The 25,798-nt window shown below is 36.0% G+C and overlaps 3 protein-coding genes across 7 annotated transcripts in view; 2 read left to right on the top strand and 1 right to left on the bottom strand.

The window, feature by feature from the left end:
* Window positions 1-3,323, top strand: part of hnrnpa1a (heterogeneous nuclear ribonucleoprotein A1a) — a 13,937-nt gene extending 10,614 nt beyond the window's left edge. For 2 of the 4 annotated variants that reach the window (NM_001362378.2, NM_001441425.1), the window contains 1 exon segment: window positions 1-185. This exon segment is cut by the window's left edge and continues 263 nt beyond it. The gene's annotated coding sequence lies outside the window, so the exon portion shown is untranslated. 4 annotated transcript variants of the gene reach the window in all.
* rbms2a (RNA binding motif, single stranded interacting protein 2a) overlaps window positions 1-25,798 on the bottom strand; it is a 608,287-nt gene that overhangs the window by 263,141 nt on the left and 319,348 nt on the right. The window lies entirely within an intron of this gene.
* On the top strand, window positions 18,188-24,137 carry LOC570901 (single-strand-selective monofunctional uracil-DNA glycosylase 1). Its single transcript, NM_001386344.2, is given in 3 exon segments — window positions 18,188-18,275; window positions 20,362-20,641; window positions 22,193-24,137. Coding segments are annotated over 3 exon segments (834 nt in total). The 5' UTR covers window positions 18,188-18,249; the 3' UTR covers window positions 22,721-24,137.

Raw genomic sequence — 25,798 nt, 5'->3', positions numbered from 1 at the left:
TTTTTTTTTTTTTGTCTGTGAAGTGCAAAGCATTCCAATGAGGTTTTATGCAGGGTTTAACTGTTGTGTTGGCTTTTCTCTTGAACCAGTAGGGTGTCTGTCCTTTTCTTTCTTTGCTTTTTTTCTTTTAAATGTAAACAGTCACCAATCAAGATGAAATAAACCGCTCCTGTTTTTTTATTTAATTGCATTGGTCAGTGTTTTGATTTGATTTTTACGTCACCCAGTTGCACAAATGACCAAATTTGACATCTCAGCAACAAAATCTGCTGGATGTTTAGATGACGTAGACTTGAAGCGATGCATTAATACGATTCGGTCGCTGCAAATTTAGACCTTACTGGTTTGTTTGAACATCCATGTGAAATTACCAGTAAAGAAATCCGAGTTTAACTTGAACAAAAGCTTGGATGGCTTATTTTATCTTGTAATTAGCACACGTTCTGGTGTTTTTGCAACATGTGGTTAGCAAAGTAGACCAATGATGATGCTTTGTTTGAGTGAATGAATATCCATAAGAGGATTTTAGCAGCTCTCTCACGTAAGCGAGCGGTCAGACTATCCCATCAAGTGCCAGCAAAGATTCTAGGCGTCTGGAGGAGCCAGCTTAAAGAGCCTAGCCAAAGAGAAGAGACTGTCCATCGAAGAGAGGCTAGCCATTGGGATGAGCCAGCTGAGAGGCTAGCTTATTGGAGCCGCCAGCAGTCTTATTGAGAACAGATGTGAGACTAGCGAGAAACAGCTACCAAAGTAAGGCATATTACATACCAGACTGGTAGGTAAGAGGCGCATTTTAGTTTCTCTTTCATGTGAAATATTTGTGCTCATCACAATTAGGAGTAAAGATTTTGTTGCTTGGTTGTTTTTTCGTGGTTGTGGTGATGAAAACATGACTGCCGAACTATTACAGTGAGCTAATCTTATAGTAACTGTGTTTTAAAGTAAGGTTCGGTTATCTAAATTTGATGTAGTCTTCTGTGTCAGTGGTGCATGAGACACTTGTTACTTCAGACGTTCTGTGCTTGGTCTTTCGCGTGTCTCTCCTAATGTTGATTTTTAAGGCAGTTTGTTCTTTTTTCAGGGATATAATGGCTGGATTTTATACCTGTGGGACCGAGCAAACTTACCAAGGGCTGGTGGTCTTGAAGGTAAATGCATTTAATAGTTTATTAAAGGGGACCTGTTATGCAAAATTCACATTTATGAGGTTTAAACGCCATTGTGTTGCAGCAGTGTGTGAATATAGCCAGCCGCTAAAAATAAACATTAATAAATTGTACTCGTTTATAATCAGACTTGATTAAAACAGTCTGCAGAAACACTGATTGACATTCTCCTGTCATCAGAGGGGGAAAGCCCCGCCCACCAGTGACCATCTTTCCCTCATTAGCATAAACCACAGTTAGTGTTTGAGGTGCTGAAGATAATGTCAGCATGGACTGAAGCTGCCTTTCCATTGCACTTGACATTTAACACGACTGTCGAAATCCCATTTTTCGAAATCCATTTTCTTGTTGGCTTAGTCCCTTTATTAATCCGGGGTCGCCACAGCGGAATGAACCGCCAACTTATCTAGCAAAAAACTTTTGGAGGGAATGTGGAGACAATAAAAAATATTTTATTACATATTTATGAATAGAAATGTTTTTTTTTTTTTTTTTTTTATATAAACTTTTTTTATTTCTGATTCAATAATTAAAGAAAAAAAAAAACTATCTCATCTCGTGTGCATGGATCTGCTTGGGCAACACTGGAATACAACACATCCGGTCGACCTATGAGAAAAATTTGGCTGCGAATATGTCGTGCAACTTGATGGTCAAGTCGATGCAACTTAATTTTAGCGGATCCGCAGCTCAAAACGGATCCGAATCTTCCGCATACGGAGATGATTGGAAATGAATGCAGCTCCCGGACTACTCTCCATTGGAAATGAATGGCTTCCAGTCTGTTGCTTGACGTTTGTCACGTGCAGTGGAAAGACGCTTGAGATTAAATGTGGAGTTTGATGAAGCACAAATGAACCGCAACAGGAGTCTCCTTAGATTGACACATTCTGACACAGATAAAGTTAGTCCTGTTTTGAATCTGCCACTATGCTGACACATTGGCATCTGTAGCTCCACCCTTTTTTGGAAAAAAAAGCACCATCTAATTTGAATTTAAAGCGACAGTCACCAAAACAGCAGGATATGAAAAGTCTAAAAGGGTCAGTCTCTAAGTTCTAAAATATCATTTGTGCTGTATTTTGAGCTGAAACTTCACATTACACACTCTCTAGGATCATCAGAGACTTGTTTTACATCTTGACAAAAATGCATAATATGTCCCTTTTAAAACGATCAATATCTGATCTATCAAAGGCTTAATTATTCCTTTCTTTTTCTCTAGGGTAGCTAAAAGCTGTGCAATCACGCAACCCTGAATGACAAAGCAGCTGCACAAGCTTTTAAACGTTGTGTTTTTATTGAGACTTGTGCTGTTTTACCCATGATTGAAGATGGACAGAATATTTCAAATGGTACGCTTTCCTTATAACTAAACTCCTATTACACATGTATCAGGGTGTATGAATGTCTTAACATACAAAAACTAAATTTTAGGCCTTAAAGTCTTAAATTCACTGAAATATTGGGTTGTAGACCTTAAATAATTTTAAACGGGTCTTAATTTAGCTTTGTAAAGGTACAGCTACCCAATCGAGCCGACAGCCAATCACCAAGAATCCATCTCTAATTATTTTTTAAATTTACAAACTAATTTCGAGCCTGAGGCTTGAGGATCTTATGAGCTCAAGGCTCTCTCCCGAGACAGCATGCCAAACAAGCTTCATAATCAATCATCAGTGTGAACTCTTGAATCAGGGAAAGACTAAAGCAACACCCAGCCCAGTATAAGGTTAATTTCATTCATAATTGTCTTGAATTTAACTTGAAGACTCCTGCAGAAACCCTGATATATGTTAAAGGCACAGTGTAATATTTATTGATGATTGAAAGTGTTCATGTGGTGCATCCTAAAGAATGTTAATCTGGAGAAATGAGCAATTTTATCTAGTGAGACTGAGCGTGTTGCTGTGTGTGCATGCTGTTTAGTGATGGAAATTACATGCTGTCCTCCTAAGCTATTAGATGTATCTGAATGTTTCTTGTCAGGCTCATGAGAGTGCATTTAAAGCTCATTGCATCTTACTCTACTTTCAGGTTATCAGAACATGGAGCAAAAGCAGCTGCTGGACAGCCTTTTACACAGTCTTTTTTTTAAAGTACTTTTTACTGCATTTTAATAATAAAAGTTACAAACATTAAATATTGTCTGGAATACCCAATTGATTGATTTTTGTTGTAAATGAGTGGATGACCTTTCATAAGTATTTCAGGATGCTGCATCTGAGATTTGCAGCTGTGTGTTATAGGCCAGAGAAAGTGCATTTTAAAAATGATGTTCAGTTGAGCACGCTGGGAAATATTTTCTGTATTTTGTTGGATAAGTGCTCTAAGAAGAACTTGAGAATAAATAAAGTGAAAATGATTTGACAGTCAAAGATGACTGAGGGTAAAACTGCAGATTGCTAGATTAGTAATTTGAACCGACTACTCATTGGATGGATAGATAGACAGACAGACAGATAGACAGACAGAGATATATAGAAAGGCAGGCAGACAGACATAGGATGGATGGATGGATGGATGGATGGATAGACAGCCAGATGGTCAGACGGATGGATCGGTGGATAGACGGACAGACGGTTAGATGAATAGACAGACAGACAGGATGGATGGATGGATAGATAGACACAGACAGCTGGATGGATGAATAAATAAACAGATGATAGATGGACAGACAGACAGTTGGATGGATAGAAAGATAGGCAGGCAGACAGACTGGATGGATGGATAGATAGACAGATGGATAGATAGACAGACAGTTGAATGGATGGATAGGCAGGCAGACAAACAGACTGGATGGATAGACAACTGGTTAGATAGATAGACGGACAGTTGGATGGATAGATGGATAGATAGATAGGCTGGCAGACGGATGGATGGATAGGCAGGTAGACAGACAGACTAAATGGATAGACAATTGATTAGATAGACAGACGGATGGATGGATAAATAGGCAGGCAGACAGACTGGATAGATGGATAGACAGACAGATGGTTAGATAGACAGACACAGACAGTTGAATGGATGGATAGGCAGACAGACAGACTGAATGGATAGACAATTGATTAGATAGACGGATGGATGGATGGATAGATAGATAGGCAGGCAGACAGACTTGATAGATAGAGGATTATTATTATTATTATTTCAGGGTCATGTGTAGTCTTCCCTGTTAAAATTGAGAAATGTTACAAAGGGAAAAAAAATGATGATGGTTGCATAAAAGTGAAAAGAACTTAAATTAACACACAGCTACCGTGTATTTTAATCCATGGCAAGTTCTGTACAGATGTGTTAGGATTTAAATGGTATAAAATTTGCTTTCTATGATGAGGTGAAAGAGAGAAAAAGATGAATTTCTTTTAGTATCCTCATGTTTAAACCATCCCGGTGGTCTGGAGGCCTCAACTTTAAACAACTTCCATATTCATCCTCCTCCCCTGTCGGGTGAGAAATTAGAGAAAATCTAGATGGAGCAAGACAGCCGCCTGGAGGACCGTTTTCAGCAGGAAGAATGAATGCAGAGTTTGTCCATGTGGTTTGTGTTTCTGTCTGGCTCTCTGGTATATGCTGTTGCAGGAGGCTGAAATAACACCCAACTCTGATTAAATCAAATAATGGAATTGCAAAAAGGTTTGCATTAAAAAGCATGCTGTGGTGTTTTTTCATAAATGTTCATGTATTTACTGGGCCTACAAATAATGAAGGATATTTATCCTTCAAAGATAAGGCCTTTTATCAATGATTGTTTTTTTTTAAATAAGTGGCAAGAGGAGTGAGATGCATAAAAAATTTAATGAAATGCGACCTTAAATCTCCAAACAGATTCAAGACTAGATTTGATCAAGTGATGTATCAGACATACAAGAATAACTCTTTGCTTAAAGTAGGCAGGCCCACATGGAATCTGCGTGCGCTGAAATCTGAAGACTTTTAGCCCATCGTTGTGTCTGTATTTACTTGTGTAAATGTGTGTAAATTTATATTTGAGGTTTTATATTAATTTCACTAATATTTTTGTGATATAATAATAATATTAAAATGTTTATGATTTATTGACAATACAGTTTGTAAAGCAATATGTTCTGTCTTTTATATGAGAGACTTGCTTTGTTTACCAAATGAGTGGGTCTAATTGGATTTGCATGGTCAACATTAAATACAAGTTAAATGTATTATTTGTTGAATTAATTCATTAAGTTTTTAGTTATGATACTCTAAATATCATTCCGCAGATTTGCAAAATTCTCAGCAGAAATAGCAAAAAAATGTCTGCAGATTCTGTCTGGCCCTAATGTAATGTGTATTTATATAAAGGTGAAGACTCTACACGGTGGTTGTTTTGCACAATTCCTCTGACTGTAAAACACATTTCACTGGACTGTCCTGCTTTTAATGACTGCAGAAAGCTTTTTTAAATAAAATGAACTCCCTTCAGTACATTTTTAGCAAACTCACCAGAAGTTTTATCACATATGAACAACAAAAATCTCATTTAATTTATGTATTCATTTGTTTTTGATTGTCTGCTTATTAATTAAATGTTCTTGGCATGAAAATACATTTACAGTTGCTGAAATGACATTAAATAAATAAAAAATCTTCATCAATAACGAAGGCTGCAGCATCTATTCATTTTCCTTTGGCTTAGTCCCTTTATTCATCAGGGGCTGCCACAGTGGAATGAACCACCAACTATTCCAGCATATGTTTTGCACAGCGGATGCCCCTCCAGCTGCAACCCAGTACTGGTAAACACCAATACACTCTTTCTCTCTCTCTCTCTCACACACACACACACACACACCAAGAAGGTCGCTGGGTCGAGCCTCGGCTCAGTTGGCGTTTCTGAGTGGAGTTTGCATGTTATTATTATCCCTGCGTTCGTGTGGAGACTCCTCCGGGTGCTCCGGTTTCCTCCACTGTCCAAAGACATGCGGTACAGGTGAATTGGGTAGACTAAATTGTCCGTAATGGATGAGTGTGAATTAGTGTGTGTGTGTGGGTGTTTCCTAGAGATGGGTTGCGGCTGGAAGGGCATCTGCTACATAAAAACTTGCTAGGTTAAATTGGTGGTTCACTCCGCTGTGCCGACCCCGGAATAATAAAGGGACTAAGCCGACAAGAAAATGAATGAATGAAGTTGAAGGTTCCTTCTGTGGTGGCAACCCCTGATAAATAAGGGTCTAAGCCGAACGAAAATGAATGTACTTTTCCACTGAATCGCGTACACGAAAACACACTTAATTGTTTTTACTTATGAATTTCATTTGTCTAGAAAATACTTGTTGATTTGTTAAATATTTGAACTTAAAACAAGACAAAAACTCAAAGTAAGAAAAGCATGTTGGCCTACGTCCTGTGAAAGGTGTTTCTGTCCATCTGTTTCCTGTTTGTAGTGGACAGAATCAGCAGGAGACCGGAAACAACCCTGTCACCTCAGTGAGACCTTACGAAAACAAAACTTGTGTGTGCGTGCGTGCGTGCGTGTGTGTTGCCGCGCAAGACAACGAAGAGCTGACAGAAACCATAAGGACAATTGATACCAGGTAAAAGGTAAACAAAAATAAGGTCAAAAAAAGAAACGTTCTTGTAAATGTTTGAATGAAATGAAACGTTGAGTTTACAAAATGTATTGTGTTTGAATGGAGTTGAGTTGAGTGTGAGAACTGGCATGAGTTGGCTATAACTCAAGAATTGAATAATATGAGTGAATATTATAATAGTTACTCTGAATCCGCTAATTTGAATTAATTACGAAAACAGTTTAAATAAAAGTTATATATATATATATTGCTTTGTAGCCTACTTAAAGTGTAAATTGTTTACAGTTTTCCCAAAAAAAAAAAGACCACAGCAAAGTTAAATCATGTAGGGATATATATATATATATATATATATATATATATATATATATATATATATATATATATATATATATATATATATATATATATGTCCACACGGTGGCGCCAGCAATATTTAGATCATAGGGAAATAAACACGAGGTTTATTCATTCCCTTTATTAATCAGGGGTCGCCACAGCGGAATGAACCGCCAACTCATACAGCATATATTCTACGCAGCGGATGCCCTTCCAGTTGCAACCCATCACTGGGAAACATCCATACACACTCATTCACACTCATACACAACGGACAATTTAGTCTACCCAATTTACCCATACCATGTGTTTGGACTTGTGGGGGAAACTGGAGCACCCGGAGGAAACCCACAGGGAGAACATGCAAACTTGGAGGACTGCATCCATACATCTCTGCAATGACTCAAATCACTGATTAATAAGGTCATCTGTAATGGCGAAGAAAGCGTTCAGCAGGACTCCCAGAGTTCATCAAGATCCTTTGTGTGCATCTTCAACGCCTCCACCTTCATCTTACCCCAGACATACTCAATAATGTTCATGTCTGGTGACTAGGCTGGCCAATCCTGGAGCAGCTTGACCTTCTCTGCTTTCAGGAGCTTTGATGTGGAGGCTGAAGTATGAGAAGGAGCGCTATCCTGCTGGAGAATTGTCCCTCTCCTGTGGTTTGTAATGTAATAAAGTCTTGATACCTCAGGCTGTTGATGTTGATCATCCAGCACTCTGCAGATCTCCCCATACTGAATGTAACCCCAAACCATGATTTTTCCTTCACCAAACTTGACTGATTTCTATGGGAATCTTGGCTCCTTGTGGGGTCTTCTGCAGTATTTGTGATGATTGGGGTACAGCTCAGAAGATGATCCATCAGAGAAATCCACCTTCTGACACTTTTCCAAATGATCAACTAGAAGTTATTACAACAAGACTTTTGTCAAGGAGGTGAATATATATATATATATATATATATATATATATATATATATATATATATATATATATATATATATATATATAAAGAAAGAAAGCTTTATTTTCATATGACTAATCAAAAACAAAATATTTTCCATCTTTACCTCTGCACATGCATCATATATTGCACAGTTACAGTAACTATGAACTTTCTTTGCTTTCTAATCCATCCTCATTATCTGAGGTTACTGTAATCCCCTGCGTGTGCGATTACATTTATAATATTATTAAATGGCTATTTCTTCAAATACTGATGTAAATCTCATTGTGAAAGTGATGCATCATCATTACATATTTCTAATTTAATATTTATTGCATTGTAATTATTCATATCCGCCGGGCTTATGGCAGTGTAATGCAATAGATGAGGTTATTATAAATGAGACGACCGCTCTTGTTTTTCTCCTTGATTTTAATGAATGAAGTCACTTTGGCTTCATGTTTAACCTTTTAATAACATCATGCTGTGGAGCTACTAATAATAACGTTTATTATCATTTCTGTTCATAAAGTTAATGTTAGACCTTTAGTTTTGATTTATATCTTATGCAGTCTTTATTTATGAGCTAAAGAGTCTCTCTTATATACAAAAACTGCATGCAACTGTGCTTCAAATAATAGAATATATTAAAAGTTAACTCATACATGTATGTAGATATGTGTATATATTTTCTTATAATAGGTGAATCTTGTAGGACGAATGTCTGTTAGTCAAATTAAAGTGTCAATAAAAGCTGGAGTTATTAACTTATTACCTTCTTATTATTTTCTTCTGATTATTATCATTATCAACTTATAATATCAAAAACTAATAATGATATAATATTACATTAACTTCAATTATTATTATTATTATTATTATTATTAAGATCTTATTATAGGGTGACTTGGTTGCACAGTGGGTGTAGTGCCATCGCCTCACAGCAAGAAGGTTTCTGGTTCGAGCCTCGGCTGGTCCAGTTGGCGTTTCTGTGTGGAGTTTGCATGTTCTTCCAGTGTTGACGTGGGTTTCCTCCGGGTGCTCCGGTTTCCCCCACAGTCCAAACACATGCGCTATAGGGGAATTGATTAACTAAACTGGCCATAGTTTATGTGTGGGAATGAGAGTGTATGGGTGTTTTCCAGTGATGGGTTGCAGCTGGAAGGGGATTCGCTGCGAAAAACAAATGCTGGATAAGTTGGCGGTTCATTCCGCTGTGGGGACCCCAGATTAATAAAGGGACTGAGCCGAAAAGAAAATGAATGAATGAACTTATTATATTATACATTAATGTTATTGTATCAACTTTATTATTTTTATTATAACTATTATTAACTTATAATGTTAAATTATTACCTCATATTATTTCTTGTTATTGTTAATTTTTTACATTCAGTTATTAAGTTATTGACTTATATTTTTATTAGTATTATTAATAACCTTATTAAGTTATTGATTCACTTATTATATTCACTTATTATATTTTTATTATTAACATATTATTTTATTATAAGTTAATGTAATTATGTTATATTATGTTATAACTTAAATTATTGTATTATTAACTTATTTTACATTAATGCTATTATATTCTATTAGCATATTATATTAATAATAATAATTAATAATAATAATAATAACTTGATATGTTAAGTTAATGTATTAATTTATTAACTTATGTTATTGTTATTATTATTGTTGTTGTTGTTATTAACTTTAATATATTGTTATTAAGTTATTATAGTATTATTATTATTAATAATAATAATGTCAACTTATTATATTAAGTTATTAATGTATTAACTTATATTATTAAATTATAAGTTAATTATACTATATATACTATTATTATTGTTATTATAAATATTATTATTAACTTGGTTATGAATCATTTTGATTTTCAATTTTTTTTCTTTTGACATAAATTTTGAAAGCATAAAAATCTTAAAGACACGCATGCATAATTTGAATATTTTTTTATTCAATATCAAGAACAGTTACTTTTCTTTGATATTCAATTCTCTTTAGCTCACTAAAGGCTCATTTTATTTTATCAAAAATACAGTAAAAAAAATTATTAATTAATTGTGAAAACAGAAATCAAAAGATGCTTTGATGCTCAAGAAACGTTTCTCATTATATATTATATTATATTATATTATATTATATTATATAATATTATATTATATTATATTATATTATATTATATTATATTATATTATATTATATTATATTATATTATATTATATTATATTATATTATACTGAAAACAGTTGAATTCAGCAAGGATGAATTAAATTGATATTTGTTTAGGTAGCAGTAATAATGTTTATGTTGAAAGCTGCAGCTCACTAAACTTTCCATTGATCTAATATAAAATAGGCTATTCTAATAGGCAGAATAGTCCATTAGAATGATTTCCAAGGGAGCATGTAATACTGATGACTGGAGTAATGATGTTGCAAATTTAGATGAGGAAAATAATATATGAAATAAAAGAGTATATGTGAAAATAAATTTAATTGTAGTTTATTTTAAAATATGTTTTTCACCTAATCGCAGCTTTAGAGAACACATTAGACAAGCTTATTGATCTTTCGGCTCCTTATAATAAATGTATGTTGTTTTTTCATTTATATATATTTTTTTACAAATCAAAACACTTTCAAATCACAACATAAAAACAAAAAGAAACACAATAAGTACCAAGGTCACCGGATACAATCCTATTTGTATTTAAAAGTATTTATGCATGATCAGATCCTGCCAAAGCTCTGTTAAGGGTTACATATCAAAGATAAAAAATCTCTTGAGGTGGGATTCCTGATACAAAAGCACCACAAATAACATAAATTAAAACATTACATTTCTTCTCAACCACGTATGAAGAAAACCTACGTGATTTTTAAGCCTGTATGTTCATCTAATTATACCTAAAGCTTTACTGAAGAATGACTCAATGCATGCGTTAAAATGCAGTAAAACACATGCAAGCAGACGAACAGGAGCGTCAGATCTGAAACCCACAATAATTAGTGGTGTTCAGGCTGAATAAATTGAGATTAGTGCTGATGTTTACTCTCCATGTTTGTGGCGGTTTAAAAGCATCCGTCTTGTTCTCCCCTGAAATCAATGTGACACTCTCAAGTCCCATGTTGCCACTTCATAACGTCTCTTATTGAGCCCGAACGGCCTCACAATCTGATTTGGCCACAATAAACTTGCCTAATGGGTTTGAATGTCACATTTTCAATGCAAACACAAATTCTGATTATAATGCTGTGTTAGAAGGAAATGTCAGAAATCAATAATCAGACTAATCCACAATAACTTTAAGTCAAGATTTCTGTAAGAAGCTCATCTGTTTATATTCGTCACAGTCTTGTTTTTGTTTCTTGACTGAATTTTATACACTGTAAAAATTGCTGGGTGCCACACAATTCCTTAATCTCATTGCATATGAGTATAAACAATTAAATTGTCCCTAAAAAACTCAAGAACTTGTTTCAGCTCATTTTAAGTAAGCAGTTTGAACAAGCAACAATTTCTTTGAGTGTATTTGCATGAGCTGAAACAGGGTACGCATACTGTAAAGCCTTTAATGGAATTTGCAGACACGCTAAATGATCCGCACGCGGCAATAAATCTGTCCAAAAATAGTTTAAAAAAGACAGCAGAGGCAATCAGGGTGAGAAATAGACAAAAAGAGTCCAATTCCAGTCCAAGATGTTATTTATGGCTATTGTTATATATTTCACGACAAAGTATACACACTGAAAGGAGTTTTACACTGGATTTACTACATTTTATTAAGGTAAGTGGTTGCAAACAATTGATATAAGCTGAATATAACCAAACAAATGAAATTTAGTAATGTTCAACTTCATTTGCTTGTTTAAATTCAGCACATTTCAAATGTTTGCAACCACTTTCCTTAAAAAAATAAATCAAATCTAAGATAAATCAATCATCATTTATTATCATCAATAAAATGATTCAGTGTGTATACTTTCACATGAAATACACAACAATAGCCATACATAACATCTTGAATCATAATTAATCCAATAGATTGTTTTTTTCAGTGCACTATAGTGATGTAAACATAATAAACATATCATCTTCTTGTTTTATGTTCAGTTATTTACTGAATTATCAAACAATAAAACTCCTATATTACTCTCTGAAACCACTACTGCTGCTTATACTGTATCAAAGCAGTTAGAAGTTTAGAGTAATTTGCATTTTTCAACTTTTTCGACTTAATATTTAATTGTGACTGTGTCAAATAAATACAATTTAACTATTCAGCTAAACAAAAACAATACAAAACCAAACACATGTCCAAAAGGAGTAAGCATCAGCTTATTAATGGATTGAAAACTTCACTTAAACTAAGCTCAATTTAAAAGAGCCGTTTTCTGTTTTAATAAAATTTAATATATTCATAATTTCCTTGATCTGAATTTTCAATATTATTACCCTGGTCTTTGACATCACACAATCCCTCAGAAACTATTTTCTATATGCTATTTTGCATGTTATTTACAAAATAAATGCAAAAAAATAAAAAATAATATATATATATATATATATGTAATAAACTAAACAAAGCAATACAACCCAAAGCAAAACTATTTTACCTTCACTCTAATGTTGGTACAGCATGGTACAGTAAAGCATTTACCACTTTGTAATGTTGCTGTTCCTTTTCACAATATTTAAAAGGCATTTAGGGACTGTTTTAGGTCTTATTTTGTCCCATTCTTCTTGCAAACATTAGTACAGGGCAACAGTACGGGGTGTTTGTTGTCACATTTTGCACTTCATTTCATTCTCTATTGGAGACAGGTCTGGACTGCAGACAGGCCAATCAAGCACCTTTATCCTCTTCCTCTGCAGCCAGGACTTTGTAATGTGTGCAGAATGTGGTTTTGCATTGTTGAAATATGCATGAGCGTCACTGGAAAAGATGGCAGCATAATGTGCTTCAAAATCTCTCTGGTGCATTAAAGAAGTGCAAATGACCTTTGCCAAGGGCACTGACACAACCCCAGACTATGACAGACCCTGGCTTTTGGACTTCTGGATGATCTTTTTCTTTGATTAGGAGCACACAGAGTCCATTTCTCCCAAAAGTACCTGAAAAACTGATTCATCTAACCACAGTACGCATGTCAACTGTGTGGTGGTCCATCCCAGATGCCTCTGAGCCCAGAGAAGTCATTGACACTTCTGGACACTGTTAACATAGGGCTTCCTTTTGGCACAGTACAGTTTTACCTGGCATTTGTGGATGTAATTATGTATTGTGGTACTTGACAAAGGTTTGCAGCAGTAGTGCTGAGCCCATAATGCATATAGATGAATGAGGATTCCTGATGCAGCGCTGCCTGAGGAATCGGAGAACTATCAGAGAAAGTTCAGCTTAGGCTTTAGTTTAGTTTAGTTTAGTTTATTTGTTTACAGGGTCAATGCACATTAATAAACATTACTGTAAAATGTGCCAGAATTAGCCAAGAATGGCTATTTTTCATCCGTAGACCCTTTACAGAATGTTAAAAAGTCACACCTAAAATTTTTTAGGTGCTTGTGTTTTTTTTAGGATAAGGCTTGTGTCCTTATCCTTTACGCACTGAAACTCCTCCAGATTCCTTGAATCTTTTAATGATGTTCTGCACTGTTGATGGTGAAGTATCCAAGTGTCTTCCTATTTGTCTTTGAGAAACATTTTTTTAAAACACCCTGCTGAAAAATCCAGCTTAAACCAGTCTAGGCTGGTTGGCTGGTTTTAACTGGTCGACCAGCCTGGATTTAGAGGGGTTTTGGCCATTTCCAGGCTGGTTTCCAGCCATTTACAGCCTGGTCTTAGCTGGTCAGGCTGGAAAATGACCAGCCAAATCCAGCTAAAACCAGCTTGACCAGCCTGGTTTAAGCTGGATATAGCTGGTTTTGGCTGGACTCCCAGCTTGGCTATAGGCTGGTCAAGCTGGTTTTAGCTGGTCATCTCCCAGCCTGACCAGCTAAGACCAGGCTGGAAATGGCTGGAAACCAGCCTGGAAGTGGCCAAAACCCCTCTAAATCCAGCCAGGTCGACCAGCTAAAACCAGCCAACCAGCTTAGGCTGGTTTAAGCTGGATTTTTCAGCAGGGATTTTAATAATTTTCTCATGCATTTGTTGTCAAACTGGCGATCCTCAGCCCATCTTTGCTCCTAAAGGACTAGACCTTTCTTGGATGCTGCTTTTGTACCCAATCATAATTACTATTACCTGTTGACATCACCTGTTTCACATCACATCATTATTTAACCATGTTTACTTGAGAACTAGCCCCAAACTGCTCTTGTCTCGACTTTCCTTCGACAGGAAAGGATGTATATTTACAATTGAAATGAAGTTGACCAGATAAAACATAAAAAAGTCCAAGTAAATTTGGAAATCAATACTTTCTTTTTTATTTATTTGCGTTTTCCATACTGTCCCAGCTTTTTCTGGTTTGGGGTTGAATTTTTGACCACAAATTCAAGATAAAAAGCTGGTTTTGTGGTTCAGGGTCTAATATTGTATGAATCAATCAATAATCAAAACTTCTTCATATTATTTTATGAATATATTTATGCTCCAGTAGGGGTTTATTTGATGAAGAACCAGCATAAATTCTAATCAAACAGAACAATCAGTTTAACTGGTGATATTTTATATTGTGGGCTTCGTTCTGCTTCTGAAGGGCAGCACTAATGTGTTAAGTAATGTAAGGTGCTCTTAAAAGGCAATGTTATTCTGCAAAGTCATGCACTCTGCCAAACATTAATAACCCAAAGAGCTTTTACTGCAGACTCTAATCATCAGCCGAGTTCACACGGAGGCAAAGCAGATCCGTCAGAGACAAGAAACAAACATCTTATTTACCTTTTAATTAATCAGATCTCTCACACATTTATACAAACAAGCTTAGATCCATGGTACAAAATAAGGTGGATGCGTTGTAAAAAGATTCATATAATAAAAAATAAATAAATAAAAAAAAACTGGCAGCTTTGGTTGCCAGAATATTGCTGTTAATGTACCCCGCCGGTCATACACCGCCCAACCCGCTCCGAGCTGGGATTGAACCGGCGACCTTCCGCATGGGAGTTGGTTGCTCTAACAAGGAAGATAAAGATCATGGCCTCTAGCGTATGTTGCTAGAGCACCTTTAGAGGTCAGAGGAGTGAGGTTTACCTCCATAGCACTTACTAGCTGGCCTACGGTACACTCACCCTGATAAACCTCACTCCCATCCGGGTCACGGCACCAATGTAACCCCGCCGGTCATACACCGCCCAACCCGCTGCGAGGTGGGATCGAACTGGCGACCTTCCGCATGGGAGTCGGTTGCTCTAACAAGGAGGCTAAAAACTATGGTCTCTAACATCTGTCGCTAGATCACCTTTAGAGGTCAAAGGAGTGATGTTTACCTGCACAGCACACACTAGCTGGCCTCCATTACATTAAAATATAGTTGAAGTTTACCTTATTATTTACCTCTTATTTATTCATTTTCTTTTCAGCTTAGTCCCTTTATTAATAAGGGGTTGCCACAGTGGAATGAACCACCAACTTATCCAGCATATGTTTTACCCAGCGGATGGCCTTTCAGCTGCAACCCCACTCTGGGAAACACCCATACACTCCTGCATTCACACACATACACTACAGCCAATTTACCATATTCAATTCCCCTATAGCGCATGTGTTTGGATCATACCTGCCAACATTTGTCCCTGAAATTCCGGGAGACCTGGGGGTGGGCGGTTAGGTTCTGAATAACACTGTTGAGAACCGGGTACTGTGTACTGTGGTGTTAGTAACTGTACTATGAAGCATGTTTCAGGCGTTCGCTGTGATCGGGTACTATACCAATGTTGGCTACCCGGGGGTTTCACAGACCGAACCAAAATGCTGAAGACCAGGGAATGGTTGAAATTACTGGAGTTTTCCGGGAGAAATATCAAAAAGGGAGATGGGTCTGAAATACGGGAGACTCCCGGGAAAAACGAGAGTGTTGGCAGGTATGGTTTGGACTTGTGGGGGAAACCGGAGCACCTGGAGAAAACCCACACCAACACAGGGAGAACATGCAAACTCCACACAGAAACGCCTGCTGGTCCATCAGGGGCTCGAACTAACTACCTTCTTGCTGTGAGGTGACAGCCCTACCTAATCATTAAAGGGGACTCGTTATGCAAGATTGAAAACATGTCTCCGATGTCCCTTGAGTGTCTTTCAGCTCAAAATACCACACAGATGATGTGTTATAACTCTCTGAAGCTGATTCTTTTAGGCTTTGATCCTATTTGTGGTGTTTTGGTGACTGTCGCTTTAAATTCAAATGAGATCGTCCTCTTTTCAAAAAAAGGGTGGAGCTACAAATGCCCATGTGTCAGCATAGTGGCAGATTCAAAACAAGACTGAACTCCTATGCTAATGAGGGAGAGATGGTCACTAGTGGCTTCCTCGATTTGATGACATCATACAAAGGGGGAATGTCAATCAAAGTGTTTCTGCAGACTTTCTTTATCAAGTTTAATTATACAATAATAACGTTAATCCATTTTAATCATTAGAAGCTTATTATATTCACACACTGCTGCAACACAACTGTGTCTTAACTCCTTATAAAAGTCATTCTTGCATAATAGATTGTCTTTAAAACAGTTTCCCCCTCATGAACAGCTAATGAGAAAAGTTCTTGAAGATACTTCCTCACGGTCTTTGAAGATTTTATACGGATTCAGCTTGGGACTCATTTGGGAGCCATATTTAAAGCTCATAAGGGTTTTTCATTTTCATCATTTAATGCAGGCTGCAGGCAAAGTACAATAGATTAAAACAAAACAGCGAAACATACCTGGTGATGTTCAATCATGCATATTTGATACTCATGATGCTGTTCATTTCACATGGGTTGTTGTTCTCCTGTGTGTTGTGTTTCTGTGATCATCAGTCAGTGTGAAGAAGTGGTGCTTGAAACTGTCACTCTCTGACCTCCAGCAGGTTCAGATGGAGGTCAGGCTCTCTCTCTCTCTCTCTCTCTCTCTCTCTCTCTCTCTCTCTCTCTTTCTCTCTCTCTCTCAATTCAATTCAATTCAATTCAATTCTATAATTGCTTTATTGGCATGACAAATGTAAAAAAAAATATTGCCAAAGCAGTTATAAAGTTGCATAAAAATAAAAGAACATACATGTTTAAAATAAAAGAAAAACACAGTAAACAGTAGCAGTAGTAGTAAAAAAAGAAGATATATAGATATAATAGTTATATAAAAATATAAATAATACTTCATATTATCCAATATATCACATTATTATTCAATATATCACATTATTATCAAATATATCATATCATATCATTTATATCATATTCTCTCCCTCCCTCCCTCCCTCTTTCTCCCTCTCTCTCTCTCTCTCTCACACATTAGTATTATAATTAATAATAATAATAATAATAATAATAATAATAATAAATCTGAATAAACTGTACACTTAAAAATAAACATGTATTGATAAAACAGTAATATTAATAATAATCAGTATTTTTACAGTGATTTATTTATAATAATCTAGGTGTGTGTCCGTGAGTGTGTGTTTGCAAGTGCATCATCACTAATCATTCTCTCTCAATTTAATTCAATTCAATAATTGCTTTATTTGCATGACAGATGTTACAAATGTATTGCCAAAGCATGTATACAATGTATTATTGTATGTATTATTATTTTATTATTGAATTATTTTTCATTCTCTCTTAATTAAATTCAAAATTGCTTTATTGGCATGACAATGTACACAATACAAAATTGCCAATAATAAGAATAAAATATCAAAATTAAAGAATAGAAACAAAATATCAGAACGATTTAAACTTATATATCTATGCAGCCTGGGTAAGGTCTTGAAGGGATACAGCTGCGGATTCTTACATCAATACATAGCATACTTTTGTGACCATGTACAACAATTATTAATATTTTACATTACTGTGAGGGTTGGGGTAGACGTTAATAAAATACAATTAATGGATAATTTATTAAATAATAAATAATTCGCGTTACACGTCTACTGCAGCTGTATCCCTTCTAGTAACAACCATCTGCCCGCTGACAACACTATAAAACCGCAGGAGAAGAAGAAGAATCCCGGCATGCAGCGCGCTCTCATCGCTCTTTTGTTGCCGGAAAAAAAGAAACCTCAGGACGAATCATGTTAGCACAGCTCGATACAGAGAGGTAAAGCACAAATACGCGATCAAATAACAACTAATGTTAGTAATTGATTTTATATAACGTCTTTTTGTGGGAATAGTCGCGCCATGTTTCGTATCGAAGCCTGTGTGTATGTGGATGGACGAGAGAATTGAAAATATTCATCACGAGCATAATGTTAAATTTAAACTCGCTGTATTGTTAATATATTGGGGTAAAGTTGATTTTATATGCGGATTTTCTGCTTAATAATGTAATTTCAGAAAAGTATTTAAAAAAACAAGTTTAACGTTACCTCAGTTATTAATTGGTATAACCGACATTTCATGTAGTGTGTATATTATAAGTACATTTACAAAATTTAATCAATCAGTGTGGGACAAATTGACCACTGCATACAAAATCAAACCTGCACTGAAAATGAAAGTTTTTTTGTTGTCCGACTACAGTAAAACTATATTTTATAATAGTGTAATTTATATAGTAATTATAGTAAATATATTTTTAGTTTTTTACATTAGTGTGCAGTCTGAATTGCTGTTTAGAATAAAACTGATTTAATTCAATAGAACAGCCGTATACTGCAAAATAAAACCTCAATAATTATGATACAAGAGCGATCTAATCAGGATTTTTGGGGCTGATAACCAATATCTGAAAGCAACATCAGCTCATAACACATCAAATCACCAACCATGGAGTCAGTCTGAGGCCCTTCTTTTATCATAGATATTATTATGATCTTTTTTTTCAGCTACAGTAAGACTATATTTTATATTTTATTTATATTCAGAATTTCTCCTTAATAATGTAATTTCTGAAAATTGTGTTTTTTGCAAATCCTATAGGGACATTCTACCAGAAACGTACATTATCTGTCCTTGAAATAGAAATACAGTACATAAAAAGTATTTCATCCCAGAAATGTCTAAAATGGACTGATGGGTGATTTCTGTGAGTTGTTCTGTAAAGGAATATGTCATTCATTTCACTCTCAGATTTTTGTTCTTTATTAAAAACACATTACAAATGTACAAACTCTGTCATCAGCACAATTAAACATAAAGCTTTAATAATTTTTGTTATGCTAAAAACTGTTATTTAGAAAAAATATACTTCAGAAATTGCAAGTTTAATTTATCAATTACATCAATTGATTAAAAACATGAAACTAAATAAATACTACAAATATATAATAAAGATAAATTTACAATTTATCAAATTTCCCATTTAATGTATTTTATTAACGTCTACCCCCATTCCAACCCTAAACCCAACCGTCACAGCACTGTGAAAACAGTAGTTGTACCGGGTATTATTTATATTATCTATTAAATTACCCAATAAATTGTGTTTTTTAAGACTTACCCCAACCCTTAACCCAACCATCACAGTACTGTAAAAATATTAATTACTGTTATATAGTGTCATTAAAAAATGCTGCTATATTAATGTGCATATCCCACTTCCGGCCTGCCCACTTAATTTTGCTTTGTCCAAGTAAAGCTACTTAATCGTGCTGACATCCATCCAATCACCAACAATACACTTCAATAAAACCTATAGACTTTATAGCAAATTCCCCATTAAATTCCCTAATCAGGGAAAGAAAACTAAAAAAAACTGTTCTTCATGATAATACTGGGCCGTTAGAAAAATCCTTAGTGTTTAAGTCTAAAATTTAATTCTTAATGGTCTAAAAAGGGGTTTTAAAGGTCTTAATTTTACTGAATAAAATCTGCAGAAACCCTCATACAATATAGAGAGCGTGTTACAAGATGTCACTGTTCAAAAATAAACTAATTTTAAAAAGTTTAGACATTAAAAACAGCTGATTATGTTGCAAATTATCTGATATTTTTTATTATCTTATTCTGTTTTTATGTACAGTCATGAACACACCTATTTGTAGAGCAGGCAGTTTGAGTGTTTTCTGCCGTTCATTATTCCTATAGTCATTTCTCCTTTAGGCAGAAGTTCTGCGTTGCAGAATTAGCTCAATAGGCTACTTGCATGCTCGGTGAATAGAATTGCCCCTAGTAGACAAATGAAGTCTTAATTAAAACTAAATCATTGATTCATTCACTTATGCATATTGTTTGATGTGTAGGTTGGAAAGTGGAGATGCATCTAAGAGAGAAGTGCCTGATCTGGCTGTTGAGCGGCTCTTCAACAGCTCCACAGCCGCTTCCCGGTTCTTGCAGGCTGAGCTGGAGCTGAACGCCCGGCTGCAGATGCTGTCCTTTGGAAATCCCGTGCGGTACACGTACAACCCCCTGGAGTACGCCTGGGAGACTCATCAGTGTTATGTGGAGAATTACTGTCAGGAGGGGCAGAGTGTCCTCTTTCTGGGCATGAACCCGGGACCCTTCGGCATGGCACAAACTGGGGTCAGAACATTTTCCTTTTCTACTCTCATTTTTTACTGCATCTGCTGGTGTTCAGTTAGAAATTTAGATGTAGCATGGTGTTATGTGTGATTTACCGATGTACAAACATTGTCTTGTTTTTCCAGACTTGTATGATATTTATTTATTTGGTCAAGACACTTTTATTTATCTAGCAATTATATAAATATTGGATATATATAGAACAGATGTGTTTTAAAGCAGCTTAAATATATAAATGGGTAAATATATAAATTTTGCTTACAAATATGAACATGGCGAAGCAGTGGCGCAGTAGGTAGTGCTGTCGCCTCACAGCAAGAAGGTCGCTGGGTCGCTGGTTCGAACCTTGGCGTTTCTGTGTGGAGTTTGCATGTTCTCCCTTCCTTCGCGTGGGTTTCCTCCGGGTGGTCCGGTTTCCCCCACAGTCCAAACACATGCGGTACAGGTTAATTGGGTAGGCTAAAATTGTCCGAAGTGTATGAGTGTGTGAGTGAATGTGTGTGTGGATGTTTCCCAGAGATGGGTTGCGGCTGGAAGTGCATCCGCTGCGTAAAAAACTTGCTGGATAAGTTGGCGGTTCATTCCGCTGTGGCGACCCCGGATTAATAAAGGGATGACAAGAAAATGAATGAATGAATGAAATATGTACATCTAGTGTATAGAATGGTGTGAAGTATAAAGTACTAGAGCTGGGCGATTAGGCCTAAAATCTAAATATTAATTAATTACATTATTAATTAAAAATAACATTTAACTTGATTATGATTAATAAACAATTATTTTATTTATTTATTTACTTATTTATTTATTTTTTTAGTTAATTATTTATTTATTTATTTATTTGTTTGTTTATTTATTTGTTGGCCGTCATAGTTCACTGACAAGTTTTGTACAGCAAATATGCTCACATATTACAAGTGAGTGATTTCTGAATGAAGGCTGCATTACTTGATAACTTGACGCGGTGGCGCAGTAGGTAGTGCTGTCACCTCACAGCAAGAAGGCCTCTGGTTCGAGCCTCGGCTGGGTCATTTGGAATTTCTGTGTGGAGTTTGCATGTTCTCCCTGCATTTGCGTGGGTTTCCTCCGGGTGCTCCGGTTTCCCCCACAGTCTAAAGACATGCAGTACTGGCGAATTGGGTAAGCTAAATTGTCAATAGTGTATGAGTGTGAATGAGTGTGTATGGATGTTTCCCAGAAATGGGTTGCAGCTGGAAGGGCATCCGCTGCGTAAAACATATGCTGAAAAAGTTGGCAGTTCATTCCGCTGTGGTGACCTCAGATTAATAACGAGACTAAGCCGAAAATGAATGAATGAATGAAACTTGTAATACACAAACTAAAGTAACATTACCAAAAAAGTTGACCCCCCCATCATCACTGTATAATTCGCACACTGATTATAACCACTTGAGAGAGAGTAAATAGTGAGTCTATGTTCATTTTGGGTTGAACTGTCCCTTTCATAGTTAGTCTTTGTCATCAAATGATTCTTGTTCACAATATTAATTTGCTCAGAAATTCTCCTTGGTTTTCTTCATCGTGATCAAGGTTCCATTCGGGGAAGTGAAAGCGGTTCGCAATTGGCTGAAGATCACGGGAAGGGTGGGGCGTCCGGCAGACGAGCACCCGAAGCGGCGAATCACAGGCCTGGACTGCACTCAGAGTGAAGTGAGCGGCGCTCGGTTCTGGGGCTTTTTCCAGGAGCTCTGCGGAGAACCGAACAACTTCTTCCGCCACTGTTTTGTGCACAACTTGTGTCCTCTGATCTTCATGAGTGAGTCCGGCAAGAACTTGACCCCTCCCGAGCTCCCGGCGGCAGAGCGAGACGCTCTCCTGTCCTGCTGTGACTCTGCCCTCTGTCGGGTCGTCACAGCACTGGGCATCTCCATGGTGATCGGGGTGGGGAAACTGTCAGAGCAGCGTGCCCGACGAGCGCTCTCAGAGGCGGGCATCAGCGTCAGGGTGGAAGGCATCATGCATCCATCCCCTAGAAACCCACTGGCTAATAAAGGCTGGGCGAGTGTAGCCCGAGATAAACTAGATCAGCTGGGGGTTTTGGGTTTGCTGACTAGATGATGAGGATACGGCTACTTCATATTAACTCTTCTGTGTTGTTGCGCATGTTTGTCTACTCTGGGGTTGAATTTGAGTCCTAATTTGGCCACAACTTTGTTTCAGCAAATGGAACAATTTTTGGTAAACAAATCTTATTTTGAAGCATATTTTAGGAAAATGCTTTGAAATGTTTTAAAATCAACAATGCATACTAATTGACTAGCCTTTCATTATGTTGGGGGCTGTTTTTGCCCCATTGACTTCCATTATGACAACACTTTTTGAATGCAAAGCCATTAAAAGCCATTGTACCTTTGAAAGAGTACAAATTTGTACCTTAAAGGTCCATATTAATACCTCAAGGGTACATTTTAGTACTTAAAAAGTACAAACGTATTCCTCTTCAAATTGTTTAGTTACTAATATATACTTTTGAGGTACCAATATGGACCCTTTAAGTACAAATGTGTACCTATTAAAAAGGTACAACCCCAGTGACAGCTCATGTATCTAACTAATTAACTAATTAAACCTTACTGTAAAGTTTTGGTAATCTTAAGTGTAATAATGAAGTGTTTTATCTTTTTATTTCTTTTTTATGTTCAATATTTATCTGTGTGGGTGTAAATACTGTATATAAATAATGATGGATAGTTTTTCAATTTATTTTATGTTAAGCTGTTGCCGAATATGTGGTAAATTTGATCATTACATTTTAGTTTATTTAGTTTTGTATATGCTTTAGTGTTTAATTTGGCTAAAATATTTGAATATTTGGTTTGGATTTTTACATCCCAGTGCTTATGTGTGTCTTATTTTACCCATCATTGAAACAACTCAGCATTTCTTTCCCATTTTCTCTTGAATATTTAGATATTATGCCTCTTTTGGAACTATAAAAAATGCTTTAATGTTTAATTTGGCTAAAATATTTGAATATTTGGGTTGGATTTTTACATCCCAGTGCTTATGTTTGTCTTATTTTACACAGCATTGAAACAACTCAGCATTTTTTCCACTTTTTCTTTTGAGTATTTAGATATTATGCCTCTTTTGGAGCTATAAAATGCTTGAATGTTTAATTTGGCTTAAATATTTAAATATTTGGGTTGGATTTTTACATCCCAGTGCTTATATTTGTCTTTTTTTAGCCAGCGTTGAAACAACCTATCATTTCTTTTTAAAGTTTTTAGGTATTATGTCTCTTTTGGGGCTAAAAAAATGGGTTAAAAAAAAGTCAAATCTATATGACTAAATGTGACTTAAAATATTGTATTACTGTAAATATGTTTGAGTATAACACTAACTAACCCACTGTGAGTTCAGGAGGTTGTGTGTATGAAGTTAAGTCTGATTTTACTTTGTAATGGAGGTAAATCTGAATGTTTAGTCAGATATGTTGGTGCTGGCAATAAAATCTACCTCATGTTCATCACCATCCTGTTATTCTGTGTTCATCTGTTAAAGGTAAACCAATACATTCAGCATATCTGATGTCAATTAAGATGTTTACTACTTTAATCAGTTTTCAATTAAGGCAAATAGATGATCATACAAAATATGAAAACCGAAACTATTAAGTAGCTTTATGTTTATATATATATATATATATAACTGGAACTGTTAAGTTGATTCAACTTAATTTTATAATTATGCACATATTTAATTTACTTACAAATGTTTAAGGCAACAGGTTTACTCACTTTTTAAGTGAAGTTAACTAAACATTTTAAAAGCAACTGGTTTACTATTTATTTTATGTTAGGTCAACTAATCACAATGTACATCGCCCTCTGAAGGGCACTTTGGAGTAAACAAATCATGGCCGACTAATCCAAAATGCTTAAAACTGGCCACCTCCAAGGGCATTTTGGAGGGAAGGATTTTGAAAATCATATCATTTGAGCAGGAATGTTTTTTGGGGTCACACACTGCATTCAACTCAGATGGGCTCATCTCAATGCTCTAATTCCTCCATAGGGATCTTCCGGAGGGATTAGGGCATAGGGATAAGCCTTTCCAAATGGAAATCAGTGTGTGTGTGTGCGTGTGTTGATAAGAACAGTAGATCTTATATCAGGTGAAAATGAAAAATTTTAAATGTGTGCATATAATTTAAAAATGGGTGACATGGTGGCTCAGTGGTTAGCACTGTCGCTTCACAGCAAGAAGATCGCTGGTTCAAGCCTCGGCTGGGTCAGTTGGCATTTCTGTGTGGAGTTTGCATGTTCTCCCAATTTTGGTGTGGGTTTCCTCTGGGTGCTCCGCGGTTTCCCTCGCAGTCAAAACACATGCGCTATAGGGGAATTGGATAAACTAAAGTGGGCGTAGTGTGTGTGTGTGTGAATGAGTGTGTATGGGTATTTCCCAGTGATGGGTTGTAGCCGGAATGCTGTGTAAAACATGTTGTATAAGTTGGTGGTTCATTCCGCTGTGGCGAGCTCTGAAATAGAGACTAGGCTGAAGGAAAATGAATGAATGAACAAGCAATCTCTTTATTATTTATAACAATGACAAGATTGTCCTCTTTTGTACTTTGGGTGTGTAAAGTGGGTTTATTCTCGTCTTTCAGTTTCAGTTTTAGCTTTAAGACACACACATTTGTAGTTCACACATGATTCTTATGACATGCTCTTTGTTAACACTTTTGCCTGACATGCTCTTTCTCCCAATGTGAGCTCGGAGAGTAATTGCAGCTTCCTCTAATAATGATTTTCTTTCTCTGTGCTGTATTATTAATTAAGCCAGTAAGTCTTGCCAATAACATTCACTTTGTGAATAAGAGCCTCTGACTACAGGAAAACACACACTGATTGAGGGCGAACTGAATACAAATAGAGGAAAATTGTACTTCAGAAAAATGCATGAAAATAAGAAAGAGAGAAGCAGATTTGGAAAAAGTGAAGGAAAATATCTAAGCATTTGCAAAGAAAAGTCTGCTTTACTATTTCTAAACTAATATACAGTTTATTACTAAAAGAGCTCGCTTATTTCTAAATTAATAAATATTATTTGCGGCTTAGTCCCTTTATTCATCAGGAGTCGCCACAGCGGAATGAACCCTTGCGAGCCTGCAAACTCCACACAAAAATGCCAACT

The sequence above is a fragment of the Danio rerio genome, chromosome 11 (assembly GCF_052040795.2).
Source record: "Danio rerio strain M-AB ecotype USA chromosome 11, GRCz13ab, whole genome shotgun sequence".
NCBI lineage: Eukaryota > Metazoa > Chordata > Actinopteri > Cypriniformes > Danionidae > Danio > Danio rerio.
This window is presented reverse-complemented; position numbering and strand designations above follow the sequence as displayed.